Raw genomic sequence first — 23,057 nt, forward strand, 5'->3', positions numbered from 1 at the left:
TCCACCGTCATCTCTCTGTGTAATGAAATGGCATGGATCCTTTGCCAAACCCTAAGCCAGCAGAAATACGTGTACCTACTTAGGAGTCCTTTTATAGGGGGTTTCCAGAAACCCTAGCAAGATGCGGATGACGTCACGCTGCGGACATAGATGGGATATGATCAATTATTCAGCTCCCATCCCATCCTGACCGTCCGAATAGCCGTCCGCGGTTGTTTTACCATTTTTGAGCCGAAATCAACGCTTACACGTGGTACGAGAATACAAGGACAATTGTGCGATGCTCATGTATGCCACCACAACCACCGCCCTCTTCAAATGAGAATTTTTATCCTTGAAGGGGTAAAAATGAAGGAAAATGGTTTCTCATTTTTAATTTTATTATAAAGAATATATAAAAAAATACAAATATAAATAAAATTAACTTTCAACTTGTATGTATTTTAAAATTATTTAATTTTTATATAAAAGAATTAAAACAAATTAAATGAGTCTGAAAATACTATATAAAAATGATTTATTAATTTTAAATTTAGTTTTCTTTTATTGGATTGAAAAATAGTGTATTCATTTTAAAATTATAACTTAAGAATTGACAAGGACTTGAAAAGAAAATGTTATTAATAATTACAATTACCTGCTTCCGTGACTTCGTTTCTCATCATAAAGTCGGATCCTGTGAAATTTATAACCTGTGAGGCTGTGACTATGAGCGGTGAGCGATGCATCGCACACACCATTAAACCTGAGAAAGAGTGAATATTAAATCCATCGCATAAATGCATGCTCAGGAAAAAGTTGGGTAAGAATGGGCAATCAACAACATTATATCTCAATAATTACAAGGTAGAACAGATATCATTTTCTGTTTTTAAAATTGGAAAACAGAAAATATTTCCAAACAAAAGCCATTATGCCCAGAACCCTGTAAGGCTCAAGTCCTCACTCGAGCTGTTTGGTCCAGTCAAAAGGTTCCCAATCTCGGGCAAAATTTACGACAGCTTGTTTTTGTGCCTCCGCCGACTCATGCCTCCGACGGCGGTGCATGTCTTCCTCTGGCAAACGTAGCATACCTCTTATAACATCGAGGCCAAGGCTGCTTTTGAACTGTTTTTCGTCATCAATAACATGAACAAATCCCTTGTTTAGGCCAAACTCTACATGAAAGTATGGGAAGTCTTTGGGAATTGAACCTCGCAATCCCTTCTCACTTGTATCAATAAGCTTCTTCGCGTTATGCTGGCTCCACTCGTCTTCAGCTTCATCAATTGCCTGGAGAAAACTTCTGTCAGAAACTTGTACAAAGCCAAATAAAATAAAAATAAATAAAAAATAGAAACACACACAATATACTAGACTTGCTAGGATGAAGAAATGAATGAACTGATGAGTGAGTAAAGACGATAGCAATAAACAAGTTAACAGTGGTTTCGGACATCTCTTAACTTCGGTACTAGTTCACCGTAGGCCACCTTATAATATAAAGTAATGAAGCTTTATTAGTCACAGTGGTATTAATTATCCTATTTACTGTAGAAGGGGGTCCACAGAAGCATAAGAGATGAGAATGTGCCTTAGAATTGCCAAGGCAGAAATAAAATTTAATAAACATACTGAACCATAGAAGGCTGACACCAAAGCACATAACTCTTGCTGGTCCATGTTGTATGCAATTTCCATTCTTAATGTTACCTTATGTTGTTTCACCAAAAGACGGGGTTTTCAAAAGAATGAACAAGGAAATTTTCAGCACTTGTTGGATATTATGATTGTAAAGGACATCACAAATCAACAAGCAAGCAGAATAATTGACTAATTGACATATTAAAGGAGAAAATTAACATAAAACTAACCTTTTTAAAATAAAGAGGAGCTTGTTTTGCAGTTTCTCGGGGCAATGGGATGCACTCAACCAAACAATGACGGCGTTGTTGTGCCAAACCCATCACTGTTTCAAGAAACACTAGATCCTTCTCTTGTTTCGCAAACATCATTATTAAGCACTTCTTGAAGTTGCGAATTTCATCCCATACATTATTGTCTAGTGTTCTTGTAGAAGATTCATGCTGCAGATTAAAAAGGGAAAAAAAAAAAAAAAGGATCCATCAGAATAAAAGTTATAACAAGGACATCAGGGAAAAAGTAACTCGAGTTAAAATTAATCATGATATCATGTTTTATAAGCATTTAAATCAAATCCAGTTCACATTCACGCATTTGAATGACTTCATCTTATGCATAGATACATTTTTAGGATTTTAGGATCCAGGAAAAAACAATATTCACATTTTTAACCATTTGCGTATGGCTTCATTTCCTTTGGCAAAATTGAATTTTGCGTAAATGATGAGTTGAAGATCCATAAACAACAAAACATCCAATTCGTAAGCAAGCATAAGTTGTTCTACATCATAGGATAAAGAAATACACTAATAGAGAAGGAACTATATAAAGCTAACCTGCATTGGCAAAATACAACAGTGACCTGGTATGACAGGTTGCCACTGGGGTAACATCAAGTATGAGAAATTAGCAATTGCAACAACCAGATGTCTTGGCCTAGTGGGATTCTCGAAACAGAATTGGCAGCGCTCTTGCTGAGTCAAGATACGATTTGCAAAGTTATTCTTCTCAGTTAACTTACGATCATTACCCCCTTCCTTTTTCCTAGTCTTTCGACTTGGAGCATCATCAAAATCATATTCATCATCTGCTCGGCTTGACATGTTATACTGTTTACTCTGCATTATCTTTTGAGCTAGATGCAAATCGGCATCATCCTCCTTCCTCTTTCTCCGAACAGATGAATCATGCATTACATATCTAAATCAAAGAAAAAAAAATTACCACAGCAACAGAGTCTAAGAAAATAAGAGTAAGAAAAAGATATCATAGCACATGAGTGCAGGAGCTTGAGAAATGAAAGTGAGGTTGAAAATTTAAGAAACCCAAATTTTGAAAAAGAAAACTGGAGATAAATTCCATTTGATAAGAAATGAAAATTCTAAAAAGCAGTATCTTAACTGCAATTTTAAGATCTTAAAAAAAAGGAACAGATTTCAGATGCAAGATAACCTGCTTGTGCCTCCCCCACTTCGCTCCCCAGTATTTTCCTCAGTGCCCTGATTCGCTTTGATGATCTCTGTTTGTTTCTAACAAAAACAAATAAGGCAAAATAATTCCAATTAATCATGGATGGCAATGCACTAGCTCCAAATAACTAACTCATAAACAACCAACACCCCTGCCCAGAAAAAGTCAAAAAAAAAAAAAAAAAATCACCAAAAGAACAGACTCGCAGAAAGTTCAAGGGGAAAAGAAAAACAGAAAACAGAAACAGCATTACATACTCTGTTGCCCTGCAACCAGGGTGCCTACATCCATTGAAATAAGTCCACAATATAGATGCATATTTTTGTTACTAATTTAAACAGAGAAGTTAAAAAACACATTCTGCATTTTTCACTATCTTACATAATTGTGTAAACACACACACAAGGAGGGAGAAATATGATAAACTTGATATAAAACCTTGAATAAAAAGAAATGCCAAAGGGACAGGACTGTCTCACCAAAAGCTCCTCCGCTTCTTTATGCTTTCCTTCCATACGTAGCCGCAAAGCCTTTGCTGCCAACTGGTTTGCACTCAATGCCTGCTTACTAGCCTCACCAGGTTGGTTTGTTTCTAAAGAAACTGATTTTGACATAACATTCCCCTCGCAATTTGCATATGAAGAACCAAGAGGACCACCAGTATCAATGTTCTGCCGATGCACAACTTCATGCATAAAGCTTCCATCATTGGCAAACTTATTTAAGCTGGCAACTGCATCAGAGATAAGGCCAACATCCTTAGTAGACACATTTTGACCTTTCCGCTTTCCCCAGGATAAAGAGTTGTGAACTTTAGGTGCTTTCATTTCAGGATTACGGACAGACACATCCTTCAAGTACTCTCGGCCAGAATTCTAGAAATCACAATAACATAACATGTAAGTAAGAAGATATTGCTTATCTTTCAGTCAAGAATATGGCAATCATTTGGAGGGATGCAAATTTGGCCAGATGGCTTGAAGCCTGATTGGGGCCCATAAAAAATTTTGGCCAAAGCCCGGCCAGACCCAAGTCTAAGCTGGGCCCAACCATCCTAGGGCTGGGCTTGGGCTGTTTTTTAACGCCCAAGACTGGGCCAGCTAGTGCCCATCTAAATATCAGGTGAAAGCCCAGTCTAACCATCCTATGGCTGGGCTTGCGATGCTTTTTCAAGCCAGAGTAAAGCCCATGGGCCAGTCCAATCATTAAAAATTGAGTCCTGGCCTTAATCCAGGCCCTTAAAAAGGACTGTTCAAAAGATATTTTACCTAAATATGGTGTTCCATGGTTTTGATCCCCTTCAAACACCTCAGAAGTGTCAACACTAAATTTGGATTGGCCCAGAAGCCCAGCCCAAGAGCCCAATAAGGCCAGCTTATGGCTGGGCCTGGGATAGGAATTTAATTTCCAGTCTGGACTGAGCCCAGCGTGCAGCCTGCAGCCCACCTGGGTCTAGGCATGGCCAGCCTGAGCTCATCTGCAGCTTGGCCCATTTACATGCCCAGACATTTGCAAATCCTACAAGTCCAAAACTGTGCTCTCAACAATTTCCAAGTACCTTCTCAGAATCCCTCTGGTAATCTTGAATGGGTGTTTTCTGTTCCTGTGTTAGCCCCTTCTTTCTACTTTTTATGGCATGCAGATGAGCACGAGATGGGGCAGCTGCATGAGATGCCAAAGAAACAGTCAACTGACCAAGAGAACCCCACCGTTCTTCAACAACCTATACAAGTTTAAACATAACAAACCAATCACTAAAGATTGAGGTAATGTGTATTGAAATCTGAAAAGCACAGTACAAACCTCATCAAACTTTCGTCCTTCACGAGCTGCTTGCTCTTGTGCACGCTTCAAGGCTTTCATTCTCCAGCTTGCACCTCCATCTCCAACAACTGAAGAAGACAACAGTCGATTCCCACCAACCTTTGTCCCATCCATTTCTTCTGGATAACCATTCCCATCATCCTTTAGATAGGGGTTTAATTCTCTGGGATTCACTTTCATTGTCTAATAGACAAAACAAATCACATGTAAATAACAACCACAACTTTCTTAACTAGTGTATTATGACAGGTGGCTAACCAAGCATAGATATTATGCAAAGAAGACATGCAGGACAACATCATAAATCATAACTTGCTGAATGAACTATCAACATGGAGTTGCCTATTTTACTCCTCAATTTTCAAAGCCAACTAAAATACAAGTTTCTTTTGGCTAAACAAGAGAGGGAGGGGGGAGGCAAAAAAAATCTTTACATATGGGCAAGGTATGGTATTTATAATTATGGATAATTATTATTTCTTTTGGTCATTGACTCTATGATAAAGAAGCTGGCTTAAAAAGAAATTTCTGGCTCCAACACTAGCAAAGGCCATGATTAATTAATGAAGTAAGACAATGAGGTATGGTATTTATATTAGTGTGTAAGTAAAGGTTTCGTGTCTTCATATTTCTATATAAGTTGTGAGTGAAGGCTTTATGTTTTCATAGATCTCTACTAGTATGCAGTGCAAATCATTGCATTGATTTCTACCGTGATTGATCCATCAACAATTATAATAATTAAGATTGAGATCTTCTCAAGGTTCAACATGCCATAAGTGTTGGCAAAGTAATAACCCAAAATGAGATCTAGCATTTTCTAATATAATCCAATTCCAAATGAGCTCCACCCATCTTCTATGTTAAGATTGTCGAATTGGATGGCTTAGACAACCTGTTGGGCAAATTCTATGACTGACAATGTTGTATTACCAAAACCTAGAAGGCTAACAGCAAAAATAAGTAAACATTTTCTAGTTTGAATAAGCGCATTTAGGATTGGGTTTGAAGTTTTCAGTTGGCTGCAAAAAGATAAGTATGAAGAAAGATATTGTTCATTTTGGATTCATACTTGGTATGCACATGGGTAAGTGCCCTCTTCTTTTGTTAGGCACTTGCACTAATACATTTGGCCTATTTTTCCTATACATATTGTTCATGGCTTGTTCATTTACAAGCCATGATTACAAGGGGACTTCTTGTTTTAATAGATATATCTGATGCAAATTCCATGTAATGTATAGCATGCAACACGTTATCCAGTTTCAGGGTCTGGCAAAATGGGGTGGTCATCTCTAGTACTCTTCTAATTAATTTTCAAAGTTTGTTTGGGCTCCATGTCAAAGAAAATCAAATCACTAAGTTAAAGAATTGTCGGTATTTAAAATAGTTGAATATTTGTGAATGATTTGAATATTGAAAAATAAATTAGTCATTTTCTCAATAGGAATAGAAGTTAAAATAAATAGGGACTGGATTTTTCCTTTTTAGATTAAAATAAAGAAAATTTTATTTTATTTTTGATAGATAAAGAAGTATATATGCATCTATTAAAAAGAGGCACCAAAAAAGCAGTCCAATGAATACAGGATGCATACACCCATCACCAAAAGGTTCAAACAAGAGAAGGATCTACAAAAAAGGAAGGGCAACAACACCCTCAAGCCTATATAACCTAAAGCAAGTTAATTATACAATTTTACCAATTCAAGTTTGCAAAAAATACTCTTACCAATTTCTGAGTCACCTTGCTACATCATAGAACTATTTTGTGACATTCCATTTTCTCAAACAATGTTTCTCTGTATTTCATTCTTTATGAAAGTGCTCCACAGTTAATGTCATATCAAACTCCAAAATAATCCTCTCATGGTTCAAAATAATATTGCTTTTTTTTTTTTTTGACATCTTACATTGGAAAAAAGAAAAAGAAAAGGAAAAAAGAAGATTTGAATCTCATCCCACAGCTTTTATATGTTAGCTTAATTGTCTACCAAATATGTTGATGAATTGGTGCATCCTCAATCATTTTCCCCAGTACCATACTTAAATTTCAGAATAACCAATATATGGATGAACAGTATCACGTTCCAATTTTACATTTCATATTCCTTAATGATTATTCATTTTCCAATCACAGAGGTTCACTTTTAATTTCAAATAATTTTCACTCCTGTGGGGGAATTGTAGAGATACTTCAAACACATAAACACTGATGGGAATTGTAGAAACCACATGCATGTAATAGTTCATCTAATACTATGTTTTTTCCCACTAGGCTATATATACATATATATACACAATGTTTTTATCCCTTCATGGATGGATTTTTTTTTGTACATTTCACATTGTGTTACTGACTATCAGAGTGATGATGAAGTATTAACTAAAAAAATGTAGGGAAATTAATATATGATCACAACATATGACAATTAGAGGGAGCAAACCTCCTCTGCCTGAGGCTCCTCTGGCACCTGGTCAGATGTTGTTGCAGGCTTTCGCTCACTATTATCACTGGGTCGAAGCATCCATTCCAGTCCCATTTCTTTCCTCACAATCTCCTTGTCAGTCAAGGAATGAGATCCTCCAGCATCATCTACAAAAATGGTAAATAGCATTGCTCCAAATATATCACGAAGCAATAAATAGTTAATAAGGAAAAAACCACCAACCATACAGTACGTACCAAGTGACTCCTCCCCTGCAACGTCCTTTTTAGTCCCTCTTTTCTTACTCCTTGTTCTTTCTTCTTTCCCACTTCTGCGATTCCTATCTTTTCTACCAGAAAAACCATCCCCGCCTTCATCTTCTAAATCAGATGAAGAATAATCCTCAGATGAATCAAGTTCTCTCATAGTTTGTGGTCTCTTTTTTGACCTGTCACTAGCTTCATCCCTTGACCTATCCCCATAAGCTTTCTTCTCATTTCTCCTTCTTCGACTCTTCTTCCCATCTCGCTCAGAACTGCTTTCACTTTCTCTTTCACTTGAACTGGACGTATGCTCCTCTGACGAGTACCACTTCTTATTCTTTTTGGACCCTTTTCTAATTTTCTCTATCTCTTCGTCATCTGAACTACTGTACCTAGAAATCTTCTTTTTTTTCCTATTCTTTTCTTTTCTATTACCTGATTTCTTCCTCTCTTTTGTAGAATCACTCGATTTCTCATCTTGTGCCTAATACCCAGTTCCCAAAAGAGAAAACCATAAGTGAAAAAAACTGAGAATCAAACTTAATTGCAAATAGGCAAAGCATAAACATAGAAAACAACCAATTATTAGCCTAAATTAGTCCGAGGATTGGAGGAAGAAAAAGAAAAAGACAAAAAAAAAAAAAAAAAAAAAAGCAAAACATGGGACTTACTCTATCAATCCGACCCCGAGGTATAAACTTCACTCCCGAAAGCATCTTTCTTCCTTCTACTTCCTCAGATAGACAAACTAATAGAATCAAGAGTAAATGAAAATTCAAATCACAATCTGATTTTTCAAATTTGAACAAAAAGTTAAACCCTAAAACAACCAAGAACTAAATACAGTGTCTGCATTGGAGCTACAATTTGGTTACATTATGGAATAGAAAATTGGTTGATTGAATTGAAATACGATTCCAAATCCATGGTGAAATAAAGCAACCAAATTGTGAAGGCCCAATAATTAGCACCCTAACATATTTTTTTGATAGATGATGAAAATATATTAAGAAGAGGCGTCAAAAGAGTGGCTCAAGGTATACAATACCTATACACCCACCACCAAAACGGCATAAAAAGGAAAAAGAACAACCCAACAGAAGGGGCTAAAACAACCTTAACAAGAGCCCAACCAACCAACAAAACTAACTAAAGTCAAAAGATAATCATCTATAAACAACTTTGTCTTTGACCAAAGAGAGTAAACAAATAAACTTTTTAGTTTTTGGATCGAAAGCATGTCATCATTGAAGGTCATTCTATTCTTTGTCTTCTGCACCATCCAAAAAATGTGTAAAAGAGCAACTCTCCAAACCTTCTTGTGCTTTTTGCCTACAAAAGAACCATGTCAACCCAATAGAGTATGTATGACCAACAAAGGAAGCACCCAAAACACCCATAACATAGTAAAGAGCAACTCCCATTAAACCTTTGTTTTAACACAATGAATAAGGAGGTTATCTATGGGTCTCTTCATTCTCATGGCACATATAACATCAATTTACTAGGGCCTACCCTTTTTTTTTAACTAGATCCAAGGTTAAATCTTGAGACAAAAAGCTAGGGTGAAATGGGTTAAGGAAGGGGATTGTAACTCAAAGTTTTTCCATAAAGTGGCTAATGGCAGGCAAAATAGGAAATTTATCAAGGCGTTGGAGGATGAAAGTGGCTTAGTGTTGAATAATGCTGAGAGTATCACAGAGAAGATTTTACTTTACTTTGAAAAGCTCTATGCAAGTCCTACTGGAAAGTCTTAAGAGTGTTGAAGGTTTAGATTGGTCCCCTATATCGGAAAAGAGTGCGTCTAGGTTGGACTCCCCTTTCACTGAAGAAGAGATTTCTAAGGCTATTTTTCAATTGGATAGGGATAAGGCATCGGGGCCTGATGGCTTTACCATTATAGTATTTAAAGATTGTTGGGATGTGATCAAGGAGGATTTAGTGAGAGTGTTTGCAGAGTTTCACAGAAGCGGGATTATCAATCAAAGCACTAATGCCTCCTTCATAGTTCTGTTACCCAAAAAAAGTTTGACAAATAAATCTCAGACTTTAGACCCATTAGCTTGATCACTACTCTCTACAAGATAATAGCCAAAGTGCTTTCAGGGCGTCTAAGAGGGGTACTACATGAAACCATCCATTCTACTCAAGGCGCTTTTGTTCAAGGGAGACAAATATTGGATGTGGTTCTCATAGCCAATAAGATAGTGGATGAGAAAAGAAGATCAGGGGAGGAAGGAGTCGTCTTCAAAATTGACTTTGAAAAGGCTTACGATCATGTGAGTTGGGATTTTTTGGATCACGTGTCGGAGAAGAAGGGGTTCGATCCTAGTTGGAGGAAATGGATGAGTGGTTGTTTGTCCTCGGTATCTTATGCAGTCTTGGTGAATGGAAACGCTAAAAGGTGGGTTAAGGCATCTAGAGGCTTAAGACAAGGCAACCATTGATCCCCTTTTTTGTTTACTTTAGTCGCAGATGTATTGAGCAGGATGCTATTGAGAGTAAAGGAAAGAAATTTGTTGGAGGGTTTCAGGGTGGGTAGAAACAGAACTAGGGTATCCCATTTGCAATTCGCAGATGATACCATTTTCTTTTCTAACACTATGGAGAAAGAACTGCAAACTCTCAAGAGTCTTTTGCTAGTGTTTGGACATATTTCTAGGCTCAAGGTCAACCTTGACAAGAATAATATTTATGGCATCAATCTTGATCAGAATCATCTTTCTAGGTTGGCTGGGTTGCTTGATTGCAAGGCTTCTAGTTGACCTATACTCTATCTGGGTCTTCCTTTGGGAGGGAATACCAAGGCTTGTGACTTTTGGGATCCAGTGATTGAGAGAATCTCAAGAAGATTAGATGGATGGCAAAATGCTTATTTATCTTTTGGAAGAAGGATAACTTTTATCCAATCTTGCCTCACCCACATGCCCTGTTACTTCCTCTCCTTGTTTAAGATACCCGCTTCAGTGGCTACAAAAATTGAGAGGTTGCAAAGGGATTTGTTATGGTCAAGGATTGGGGAAGGTAAAAGAGATCATTTAGTTAGTTGGGATGTAGTGTGTAATCCGAAGGTAAAAGGGGGATTAAGATTTGGGAAGATTTCTCTAAGAAATCTCGCTCTCTTAGGGAAATGGTTGTGGAGGTACCCTAGAGAGGGTACAGCTCTATGGCATCAGGTCATCTTAAGCATTTATAGATCACACTCTAATGGTTGGGATGCTAACACTTTAGTTAGATGGTCACACCGTTGTCCTTGGAAGGCTATTGCACAAGTCTTTCAAGAGTTTTCCATGTTTACTCGATTTGTGGTAGACAATGGGGAAAGAATTCCATTTTGGGAAGATTTGTGGTGGGGGCACCAATCTTTGGGATCCCAATATCCAAGACCATTTAGAGTAGTCTTGGATAAAAATATTTCTATTTCTTCAATTCTCGGTTCTACTCATCCTTTCTCTTGGAACTTTAATTTTCGCCATAACCTTTCAGATTCTGAGATAGAAGATTTAAAGGGCCTCATGCGGTCACTTGATGGTTTGCATCTATCACCTTCGGTTTCAAATGCAAGATCTTGGCCTTTATCTTCTTCAAGGCTTTTTTCAGTCAAATCTTTCTTTTTAGCCTTATCCCAATTTTCTGGTTCTCCTCCTATTTTTCCTTCTAAGTTTGTTTGGAATTCTCAAGTCCCTTTCAAAGTGAAGTCCTTTGTCTGGTTAGTGGTACACAAAAAGGTAAATACTAATGACATGCTACAATTGAGAAAACCCTACAAAGCTCTTAGTCCGGATATTTGTATTCTGTGCATAAAGCATGGAGAATCAGCAGATCATCTTTTCCTACATTGCTCTTTGATGATGGGGTTGTGGCACAAATTATTTCAGTTAGCCAAAATGGATTGGGTCCCCCCGAGGAGCATCTTTGACATGATGTCCAATTTAATGGTTTTGGTTCATCTAAGAGGGGGATAGTTTTGTGGCAAGCTGCGAGCATCGCTTTAATTTGGGTTGTGTGGCGAGAAAGAAACGCGATGATTTTTTAGGATAAAGTAAGGAATTCAAAGTATCTTTGGGATTCTATTTTTTTCCTTGCTTCTCTTTGGATTTTCTATTCCAAGGTTTTTAAGGGGACCCCCCTTAATGTGTTACAACTTGACTGGTTAGCGGTGTGTAATCCCTAACAATTGGTCTAATCTAGAGTGTTAGCTTGTCTTACTGTATACTTTCTTGTTTTTGTATTCTTGTAGTTTAGTTTTCTTTGGTGAGAGGATTTCTCATCCTTCTCTTGTACTTTTTTTTTCTATCAATATATCTCTTTGTCGTTTCCTATAAAATAAAAAAAAAATGTCAAGTTTGCACAAAATACCACACTCGTTATTTTTCAAAATCAAATCAATGGTTTCATTAGCAATAAACATTGCATCCAAAATTTGTCTTTCCTCCACAAACACCTCTTAGGCCTTGAAAACCACTTTTCTTAATCTATTGGCTTACACCTTGGCCAACCACTTGTACAGCCCACCTACCAAATTAATAGGCGTAAAGTCCCTTAAATCTTCAACACCCCTCTTCTTTGGAATTAAAACTAAAAAGATATTTTGGAATTAAAATTAAAAAGGTAGTATTCAAGTTTTTAACAAAACTTTTGTGCTCGTGGAAATCCCTAAAAAAGCTCATCACCTCATCTTTCACAAAATTCCAAGAAAATTGCCAAAAGGCCAGAGAAAAACCATCTAACCTAGTGTTTTATCCCCATTGAATCCCAACAAGGCATCAAAAACCTCCTCCTCTGAGAAGGGCTCCTCCAATCTTACAACTTCCTGAGCCTTTAAATTCTCAAATAACAACCCATTTAAAGATCAGAAAGCAGATTCTAAAAGGCTCTAACCACTCTTTCCTTAATATCATTCTCCTCCGAAAGCTAAAAACCATTAATCTTAATTTTGGCCGCATGATTCCTCCTTCTATGGGCATTAGCCATCTTATGAAAGAAACTAGTGTTTCTATCCCCCTCCTTCAGTCATACTTCCCTAGATTTTTGCCACCACAAAATCTCTTCTAACAAGACCACTTCAACAACTGAACCAAGCCCCCTCACCTCTCCTTCCTCCAAAGCCCGACCTAAACCAAACCCCCCTTGGCCTAAGGGCCCACCCACCTTCCCCCCAAGGCCTACAAACCCCTGGGCTAAACAAATGGCAAACACCAACATAAAACAAGGTGAAGAAAAAGCACTAGGGTTAGGGTGAAGTGGTTTCTCTCTCTAAAAATACACTCTCTCAGGTGAATGTCTTTCTACAACTCAAGCAAAACAAAATTCATTCTTTTGAAAAAACAAAAGACAAAAAAAGGATTGCAAACAAAAGTAAATGGAATTGAAAAATACATGGATACTAAGGCCCCATCAAGTTTGGTTGGGCCATATCAACCATAATGAAATGGTTCTCTCTCTTCTTCTTCTTTTTTTTTCTTAAACAAAAAAATATTTAAATTACACACTCCTCTTTACTTTTATAGGATCTCTATCTATTTTCAAAATAAAAATAGAAAATGTATGGAAAATAATGCTCGTAAGATTCTAAAAACAAATTAGATATTAAATTGATAAAATTCTAGTTATAATCATATGATGACAATGATTAAGATGGCGTTTGGTAAAATTAAAAATCAAATATTAAAAAATTTAGCATTAAATTACAAATATATAAATTATAAGTGCATAAAGTTTTGTACAAAAGTGAAGAATTTACTGACATCATCTAAAGTTTAAGAAAGGAATTTAGTTGAATTGTTTAACAACTAAAAATTAGAGTTTAAAACGATTTATTGCAACTTGATTTTTATATTATTTTTATGATTGTCAGCTTCATGCAACAATATTTATTTATAAGAAATAAATATCAAATGACACCAAAGTTCATAATGATTTATTGTGTGAACATAAATGATATCAAATTCAGTGCAGTGTTGAAACTTCTACTTTTCTATTCTAACATTTTCCAGTGACAATATATTAGTTTGATAAATAGTTAATAATTATATATCTGAACACCTTCTAACAAAATATTATAGGTATAAATTACACTTTCACTCTTAGGTTTCTGATAAATATGTGAAACATTTTATAATTTTAAACCTGCTCAGTACCATTTATGTTTCCATAGTAAAATTAGTGAAATTTAATTCAAACCAATTTTTTTTATAAATAAATGTACAAGATAATGTTCCTAGATAATTAATTTTATAAAAAATTTAGCCTGAGCTGTGGTCCAGAATGAAATCCTAGAATTCAAAATTTTCAACGATAGCATTGACAGGTCAAAAGCATCCAAGAGAAAACCTAGCCTCTGTCTGGTTTCTGAGAAAATGGAGCTATGAAAGAAAACAAGATTTTCATTCCTATGTTGTTTCTCATCTTTTGCTTCCAAACAATAATAAAAATTACAAAAAATAAAAAATCCAAAAGAAAAAAGCCCTCATCAATGTCAGTTTTAGGTAAAGTGCTAGTTTTCTGTATTCCCGAATCATCATTGGTGAAATTTTAAAATTTAAAATTTAAATGTTATTTTTTTCATATATTCTACATATCTAAACTAAATATATTCTTATACAAGACAAAATTCTCGAATAGCAAAGACCGTTAAACTAACAAAAATTTCAGTCTGAGATGCAATCCAAACTGGCAATAGTTCCACCGCTGTTCAAAAAGAAACCCTAGAATTTTAAACTTCCAGCAATAGCATTCCCAACTTATAAAGCAATCAGAGTGAAATCCGACCCTCTGTTTGGCTAGCATGAAAACGAAATAATACATATATAAATAAAAATAGAAAAAAAAAACACCATTTTGATTACTATGTTATCTCTCTCACTTTCGTTACTGCCAAAAAGCCAAAACAAACAAAAAAATTTCAAACACTCAGATCAACTAAGCCAAACGATCATATGAGTTTTAGGTGAAGAGAAATCTTCTGTATTCTCGAACCCTAGATGGTGAAAATTTTACGATACAAAATTTTCTTTCTATTTTATTATTTTCTCCGATTCCAAACGGTTATATCTAACACATAGGTCGATTGATTGAATTGGGAATGGAAATTAGAACATTACCTTCAACTCGGAGATGAACCGAAACGCAGTGTTTGGAGAAGTGACGATCGAATCCTTTATGTATAAACAGTGATCTACCTTTAACTTAGAGATCGGCCTAGAGGCCCTAGACGCAGCTTTTGGACTTTGAAGAAGGGCGATAGAATGCTTGTGAGCAAACTGCAAACAAATATTCGGCTACCTGAGTTCAGTCTGACAATAATGAGCTGAGCCTGGGCCCGACCCAATTTGTTGATCTATTGGGCTGATTTCTAAATTCCAATACATGTGATAGATCTCTTGATCAAATTTTACAACTTCCATGCTTTTGTCACCGTGAAAGTAGTATTTCTCCCTTACACATAATTATATTTTCTGAATTTTCTCAAATTGTAAATAGATTCTAAATTAAGTGAGATATTATTAATAATTTAAATTTTTAATAAATCTTTTAATTTTTAATAATAATTTGGAATTCAAAAAACATCATTACAAATTAACTCAAAATATTAAAAATACATGAGTATTAAATATATGCATGCAATGAAAAACTTGATTTATTTACAATTTAAAAAAGTTAAAATTTATTCTTTATTCGTTTTAAATAAAATATTAATAACTATTATTATTATTCATTTTTAACAAACAATTAATTATGCTTATGTAACAACCCACACCCAATCATGTAGAAATTTCAGGTTTCGGTGGCCGGCGATACGAAAGAGGGGGGCGAAATGTCGATGGGAGAAATTTCGCCAAATTTCGGTTAAAATCGGCGAAAAAATCGCTGAAAAATGGATGCAGGCCAAAAATCGGCGAAATCTTCAAAAAATCGCGGGACAATGCCATTTATCGGCGAATTTTCGGTTTGTATCGCCCGATTTTTTTCCGATTTTTCGGGGAATTTCCCGATATTTTCTAACAGTCCAGTCCGCGCACATACAAAATCTGATCATGATTTGCAGGCGAAGGTTGTGTTTTTTAGCCTGGCTCAAAAATCGTGGATTTAGGGTTCGTGAAATTTAAATCCAATGGCACAAAGCAAAGCGACCCCTAGAACAGATCCAGAAAACACAGGAAGCAAAAAAAAACAAAGCAATCTTTCTGGTTTTCCTTGGGGGTTTTGCAAGGATTTTCTCGGAAATCAAATGAGGATGAATTTTCCCGGAAATCGAATGGGGGATGGATTTTCTTGGGAATCAAACGGGGTTGCAGAAAAATAAAAATAAATAACAAGATTAGATTAGTACCTGGGAGGATTGAGAGTGGCAGAGGAAAATAGGGCCTTTTTAGGGATTCTCTCGTCTGGAGGGCAACTTCAGAAAAGGGCTTCTTGATACCCGAGTGAGAGAAGTGGGTGGATGACCGAGTGAGAAAAGTGGGTGGCCCTTTTTATTTTTAGATTTAGTAGAGATTAAAAAAAAAAAAAAAAGAAGGAAACATATCATGAGAACAGTTTTCCTCTCCCTGTATAAATAATTATTAATTATCCATCTTTATTTTGATTAAATCACTACAATGGATTAAATTTTGGTTTTTATGGATGATATTTTATGAATTAAAATTAATTTAATAAGTAAAATTATTAATAATTTTAATTATTTAAATAAATTAATGTTAATAAAAAAAGTTATTACCACATATTTTTAATAAAATTTTAGAAATTAAATCTCAAATAAAATATTTTATTGATATTTCAATTTGGACCCTTATGCATCTTATAGTCCAAATTGAAATTGGATGTGATCCAACGATCATAATTGAACTTCAAGTTATGTGATAATATGTATAAATTATTGATATTTACTAAAATAAGTTTTTCATAAAACTTCATAATGAGTGTATAAAAACAATCAATATAATATAATTATGTATAATATCGCAAATCATATTATATATATATATATATATATATATATATATATATATATATATATATATATATATATATATATATATATATATATATATATATATATATATATATATATATATCAAATTCTTTACTAAAACAACTTTAAATTGTTTATTATACTTTTAATAACATTAATACGAGGTTTTTTTTTTACATTTCCATGAGTTTTGATCAATTTTTTGCTTACCAAAATTTTTTTCCAAAATATCCGTCGGAACCCCATGCAAACACAACGTTCTCGTTGTGTCCCATCGGATTGCGGGGCCAAACAAACAAACATCCCTTACAGGGCTAAACAAACCCTAACACCGGGGTCGGAAATCGGCTCCGATACCATTTGTAACGACCTACACCCAACCTTGTAGATATTATCCACTTTGGGCCTAAGGGAGCCCTCACGGCTCTAAAATACGTATACTTGGTTAAGAGGAGTCTCTACATATATAGCGCTAGGAACTTACTCCCCTATCCGATGTGGGACATCACAAATACTCTCTCATGTAGACACAACGTCCTCGTTGTGTCCCACGGGATTATGAGACCAAACAAATACCCTCACGAGACCAAACAAACCCCACACCAAGGTCAAGGATCGACTCTGATACCATTTGTAACGGACCACACCTAACCCTGTAGACGTGTTTTAAAGCCGCGAGGGCTCCCTTGGGCCCAAAACAGACAATATCTACAAGATTGGGTGTGGGCCGTTACAGCTTATGACAATGTTAATATCCATATTTTTCTAATATGTACTAAAATAATACTTTTTTAATAATAAATATAGTTTACAATTTTATTATAATATTATTATTTATATTTTGCTAAAAACCATGTATTCTTTAATTTATTTGTAATTCCAAAACCATTTTCATTTTTAATAAGACTTAAATTAAATTTAATTAATATCATATAAATTGAATGTACAATGTTTTAAAATCAAAATATAAAAAAAAAATTATTTTCAAAAGCAATTTATCCAAACAAGTTTTTTTTAAAAATAAAAAATAATAACTTGTCAAACACATTTATTTTTAATAAAATACTAAAAAAAACTATTTTTTGTTTTTTATTTTTCAACTTAAAAATAATTTTAAAAACAAGCATCATAAAACAAGCATTTACATTAATAATCGAATGAATCACCCACAATACTCCAGTCTCCACCAAGGGCTCTAAGTGAATTGATTGCTCTATATCATCATAACACCATGTCTCATTTGCGGTTAATGTGCTCTCCACTCAAGTTCTAATCGTAATGTGGTCTTCAATTCTAGTGACTGAAACCATATATCTTCCGGATTGGCTTTCCACTCATCTGATACAACTATCATACTATCAACTCCTTGGGATTCCACGGAAGATGTGAACAGATGAAGCACCCCGGTTACTTCTCACATTGTCAAAAATGGAAACAGGATCGAGTCTCCATACACCCATCTTAAGTCAAAAATGCTCAACTTGAGGTCTATCTGCCCTGAGTAATGGCTTGTACTTCTATGCATATGCCACCAGCAGACGTTGATGAAAAAACCCAGTCTTACAGGATCACAATGAGAAGCAGAGTACCGTATATTTATTGTTGTAATTATGGAAAGCTAGCTGGCTTCCTGTAATTATGCCTCCATCATTTTTCTTTTAACAAAGGAATTCAGCTGAGGTAAGAAGATTTTTGCCACTAAAAGTAACAAGATAACCTCTGAATTTCATATGAAATGAAACTAAAAACGGAAATCATATCAACTTCTTAGTGATTGATCTCCAAATCTACCCAGAAGTGATCCTTTGGGTTTCATTGCTCTTATCATATTCCCAGCATTGACCTGTAAACAAAAGACATGATTGAGATGGTACACAGGTTTCAAGGATTTACAGAAAAAAAAGGTTCTGTAATATGCCAGAGAACTAGTCTGAAAGTGTATGAAAAAAGGAAGAACAGGTTAAATTACCATCCACCAGGAATTCAATAGCCAGCTCCCCAAAAGCATTTCATATTGCGATAAAGAGAATGCTCCTACTATATTGAAGTCCAAATCTAAAGCCAATAGGAGCTATTTTCACCCCCTCAATCTACTTAAAATCAAATGAAGTGAAAACATAATTGTTGAAAACTTAAAAATGTGCTTCAATAAAATTTTCCTAGAACTCAGTTGCCATCGGATCAGTTCAGCTAATGCTAATTGTGCCTATTGTGCCCAATTACATTTTATGTAAGAATGCTATAGCTCATAATATCTTGAGCTGCAGATTGCCTTCTTCAGATCCGTGGGGGAATTTCTGAGCCAGTACTTTTTTTTTTTCTTTTGATAGATAAAGAAAATGTATTAATGATAAAAAATTGTATACCCAAGGTATACAAAACAACCAAAAATCCTAAAAAAGAAGCGTGAAGGCACAAAAACCTACAAATGCGCCCTACAAAGAGCCCAACCAATCCACAAATTCTAACACCGACAAAAAACTGTCCCCAATATACAATTTAACCCAATTCCAAAAAAGGTTGAAGAAAGAATTTTTAATTGTTTAGTCTAAACTTTCACAAATATTGAAGGCACTCTTCAGTTGGGGGTTTTCTCTGAAGCTGGAGTGGTTATTCTGTTGGGAAAAAAAGAAAAAAGGCTCAGAAGGTTGCTCTGTTATGTGTGTTCTGGACCATATGGAGAGAGACTACTGCAACTCTAGAGAGCATGAAACTGCCAAGCCTCCTCCCTCTTAACAGTTTAAAAGAGGGAAATTATAAAGGCAAAGAATATTTGAATTGTTTTAAGTGTGCTGTACAATTCAAACCAAAAAATTATCAACAGACATAGCATAGATGTAATAGTGATGCTTACATTAAACTGAGGATATGAAAGAAAAGCTAGCCAATCCTGAATTATTGTAAAACAGAATGTAGTCAAAAACTCATTGGCATATTAAGTTACGAAGAGAAATATCCAATTCTAAAAAATGAAGCATTTCAATCAAAATAACATAGAAAAACATGATACCTAACCATTTGCATTCCTTATTACTCAACAAATCTGTAAGATGGACAAACATCGAGTAGATGAAAGAAAATTATAAAAATTGGTCCAGTCTTGTGATGGAACAATGGAAAATCATAGGTTCAGAAAGCATCAAGAATGTGGTCTAAGCTGACAAATGCATATCCATAATAAATAAATAAAATAGGGAACTTTATATAAAGACATGATCCCATAAAAATGCATGCTGAGGACAATGAAATTGAATTGAATAAAGTAAAACAAACCCATGAATGAGAGCACACATATTCCGTTTGCATTATTTCTCCTTAATCTTACATGCACAAAGAGAATTTTTAATTGATATAGGGCAATATATTCACCATATCAAGTGCAGCAACTGCTAAAATAAAATATAAAAAAAAAAAAGAAGAAAGAAAAGAAACAAACCAACAAACAAGAATCCTTATCTAGTATTTTTCTGTTAAGAACCTAATATGCGTTAATTCCAAGGATACTATTCCATCCTTATTCCTAAATGAGATCAAATATTTTATGCTTCTCTAATATAGTATGGTTTTTTATTATGGTCACTAACCTCACTTTCTCTCACAATACCCTTCTGCATCTTTCCCTTGATAAAATTATCCCTACAAATCAAATGATAACATGAAGCCTGAAAGCCTTCCTGTGCACAATAGAATAGATATAATTATAGACAAAAGTGAATTTCTATCTTCTATTATGTCATTATCATTTTCAATAGGCAAGAATAAAGAAACTAGATAGGATCGGTTAAGGAAACCTTTGATCATTCATTCAAATAAAAATATATTAAACAAGCACCTAATAAAAGGCGGCATATTCAACATACAGATTAAGTATACAAGGAATAAAAACAGGGAAATTTAAAATATAGATAAATATTGCCCCCCAAAATATGGCTCAACCCAACCCAAACCTATTAATAAAATCTAGAAATGAAAGAATTCCATCCCCAAGAGATATATCCCACAATGAGGCATTTGACCATTCAAACAACAATTTCAACAATATACCTTTAGGGCATAGGCCTGGTCACTCTATCATAAAAAAGTCCTTCAATTACACCTTTTAAATAAGCTCCACAAAGATACTCAAAGAGGCCACCTTCCACACTTTCCAGTTGCACTTATCCTTAAAATTTCCTTAACAACTCAACAATGTCTCCTTCACTTCAGAATGAACAAGAAAGTAGTTAGCAGCTTCTCTTCTTGTTTGCCTCCTGCCCCCAACAACACAAGAGATGATCAAGAGTAAAGCTCTTTTCCCAAGCAAAGAACATTATATTTGCAGGCACAGAGCCCCAAAGGAGGAAGAACTAAAAGAAAAGGGATTTAGTAGTGAAACAACAATTTAATCCAACCAACCTCCTTCCTTTCCTCTCTAACCACCAAAATCCTGAATATAATAAAGGACTCAGCTATCTCAAGCTTCCAATCATAAAAATTTATAGCTAACTCAGATTCCATTCAGCACAGCTCTTTTTCACCAAATTGGCAGCAGTGCCGAGCAGACTCAGAAAATAATGGTAAAAGAAGGCAGACTACCTTTATGATAAACAATCAAAATGAACTTGAAAGATCCTCTCTGACAAAGTTTACAAAAAATTCGAAAAGCACAACAAAATATGCAAATCTTACAGAAGCTCGGGTCATAAGCATAAATATGTTATAAGTAAAGTAATTCAAGCAGTAACTACCTAACAATCAAAGTGCAGGATCCTCCCTCTAGCAAACAGATAGTTTACCCTTCTCATTCTTCTGTTGTAACATATACTCCCGAACCCGCTCCCCCCTCTCCCTCATACCTGCAATCATCTCTTCTGTCACATCATATATTTGCTTTGGTAAATGAAGCTCCAAATAATCGAACCAATCCCCAAGTGTCATCTTCTCCAAATCAGGTCCATCTCCTACCTCAGTGGGCCACTCTTTAGCACCTGACATACTGGTCGATGCTGTACAAATCTTTTCTCCACAGTTAGACCCCTTGACTACCTCCTGATCTGTGGTACCATCAATTGCAACAGTCTCCATTGGCTCATCCTGAGTGTTCCTCTTCCTTCTCAAACCCACCCTTGTCTTTTTCTCCTCAATCCCAATTTCTACACAATCCAACTTAGAAATTTCCGGAATTTTTTGAAGCATCAAACTAGAAACCAATTTATCTTCCTTCTTCGACGCCCGAGTCCTCCTTGAACCCATTTGCCTCACGGGTTCGACTCCAACCTGACCAACATTCTCTGATTCTATACCCAAACTCAAACTCCTTTCACGTCCCTGAACCTCACCAGACTCCTCCACTGCCTCATTCTTCAAAACCTTAGCCCTCTTTGGTCGACCTCGCCCACCCCGATTCTCCGCCACAACCCCCAAATTATTATCCAATTCCTTACCGAACCCTACTTCACTAACTGAAGCCAAATCAGCTTCATTCTCCTCTTCCTTCACAACCCTAACCGTCTTGGAAACCCCCTTCCGGCCCCGATTCTCTGCAACCGAGCCCACAGAATCCAACTCCCCCTCTTTTCCAGCCCCTCCCCGCCTAGGGTTCCGGCGCAATCGACTTTCATCGCATTGGACGATCCTGACGGTGATGGAGGTGAACTCGCCGATCTTGATAGAGTCGAAGTCGCGGAGATCAGCGGGATCATCGGGTGAGAGCTGGGCGTTGTTGAGTAAGGTGCCGTTGGAGGAGTCAAGGTCTCGGACTACCCACTTACCGGATTCGAATTGAATAGAGAGGTGCTTAGAGGAAATGCCGTAGTCTTTGATCGGAAGGTTGTTACCACGGACCACCCTCCCGATCCGTATCGCGGATCCGGGTTTGAATTCTAGGGTTTCTCCACCTCTGGGGCCTTTCTCAATTATCAGTTTCAGGAGTGGACCTTCCATTGCTGTTGTAGACAGTATCCGAGAGAGAGAGAAAGAGCGTTCGTTAAAGAGAGTTTTAGAAAGAGAAATTGGAGGGAGATGGTTTTCAAATTTTGGGGTGAGCTTCAAGAGTACCCACTACCCTGCCGACCAGTCTTCAGCGGGCCATGCAGACCATCGTACTGGGCCAGGACAGCCCAATTCAAATTCTTGCCATGCCAGCCAGGTCATGCAAGCCAAATTGGCAGTAATCATCCCGTGCCGTTGCGGGCCGTGCCAATGGACAGTGTCAGTGGGCCGTGCCGAGTGACTTTTTCTTAAGAAACAAAAATAAATGGTTGAAGATTTCCAAAAACTAAAAAGAAAAAAAAAAAAAAAAAAGTTGACATTAATGTCCAAATTTTGATTCAGTGATTAAAAAATGTTGTGAAATAAAATGGAAGGATGGAAAAGATGGTTAAAAAAGCAATTCAATAAATTCAGTATTTTGCTTCTACCTTCATTCATATGAAAATTTTCAAACCCAATAATTTCAAACTTCAAATTTTTTTTATTTTTTGCCACATGAAAATT

The 23,057-nt window shown here is 35.8% G+C and overlaps 2 protein-coding genes across 5 annotated transcripts; both read right to left on the reverse strand.

The window, feature by feature from the left end:
• Nucleotides 1-742: 742 nt before the first annotated feature.
• Nucleotides 743-15,976, reverse strand: LOC117914377 (CWF19-like protein 2). Its single transcript, XM_034829690.1, has 11 exons — nucleotides 15,942-15,976; nucleotides 8,281-8,357; nucleotides 7,604-8,093; nucleotides 7,365-7,513; nucleotides 4,897-5,100; nucleotides 4,652-4,816; nucleotides 3,573-3,968; nucleotides 3,076-3,152; nucleotides 2,460-2,823; nucleotides 1,854-2,066; nucleotides 743-1,272 (listed from the first exon to the last, which is right to left on the reverse strand). The coding sequence occupies exons 2-11, from the start codon at nucleotides 8,323-8,325 to the stop codon at nucleotides 943-945; spliced, it is 2,433 nt and encodes an 810-aa protein (XP_034685581.1). The 5' UTR covers nucleotides 8,326-8,357; nucleotides 15,942-15,976; the 3' UTR covers nucleotides 743-942.
• A 1,732-nt stretch (nucleotides 15,977-17,708) lies between these two features.
• LOC117914031 (FHA domain-containing protein At4g14490-like) lies at nucleotides 17,709-22,624 on the reverse strand. Of its 4 annotated transcripts, none has more exons than XR_004651208.1 (3): nucleotides 21,311-22,624; nucleotides 20,628-20,833; nucleotides 17,709-18,426 (listed from the first exon to the last, which is right to left on the reverse strand). XR_004651208.1 is itself a non-coding variant. In XM_034829189.1 (2 exons), exon 1 carries the CDS (start codon nucleotides 22,503-22,505, stop codon nucleotides 21,339-21,341), a length of 1,167 nt encoding a protein of 388 aa, XP_034685080.1. In that variant the 5' UTR covers nucleotides 22,506-22,624; the 3' UTR covers nucleotides 17,709-18,426; nucleotides 21,311-21,338. The 4 variants fall into 4 exon arrangements, 1 of the variants encoding a protein (XP_034685080.1); XR_004651211.1 differs by adding an exon at nucleotides 19,438-19,473 and having other exon boundaries at nucleotides 20,628-22,624; XR_004651209.1 differs by adding an exon at nucleotides 20,168-20,257 and having other exon boundaries at nucleotides 20,628-22,624.
• Nucleotides 22,625-23,057: the final 433 nt, after the last annotated feature.

The sequence above is a fragment of the Vitis riparia genome, chromosome 5 (genome assembly GCF_004353265.1).
Source record: "Vitis riparia cultivar Riparia Gloire de Montpellier isolate 1030 chromosome 5, EGFV_Vit.rip_1.0, whole genome shotgun sequence".
Taxonomy (NCBI): domain Eukaryota; kingdom Viridiplantae; phylum Streptophyta; class Magnoliopsida; order Vitales; family Vitaceae; genus Vitis; species Vitis riparia.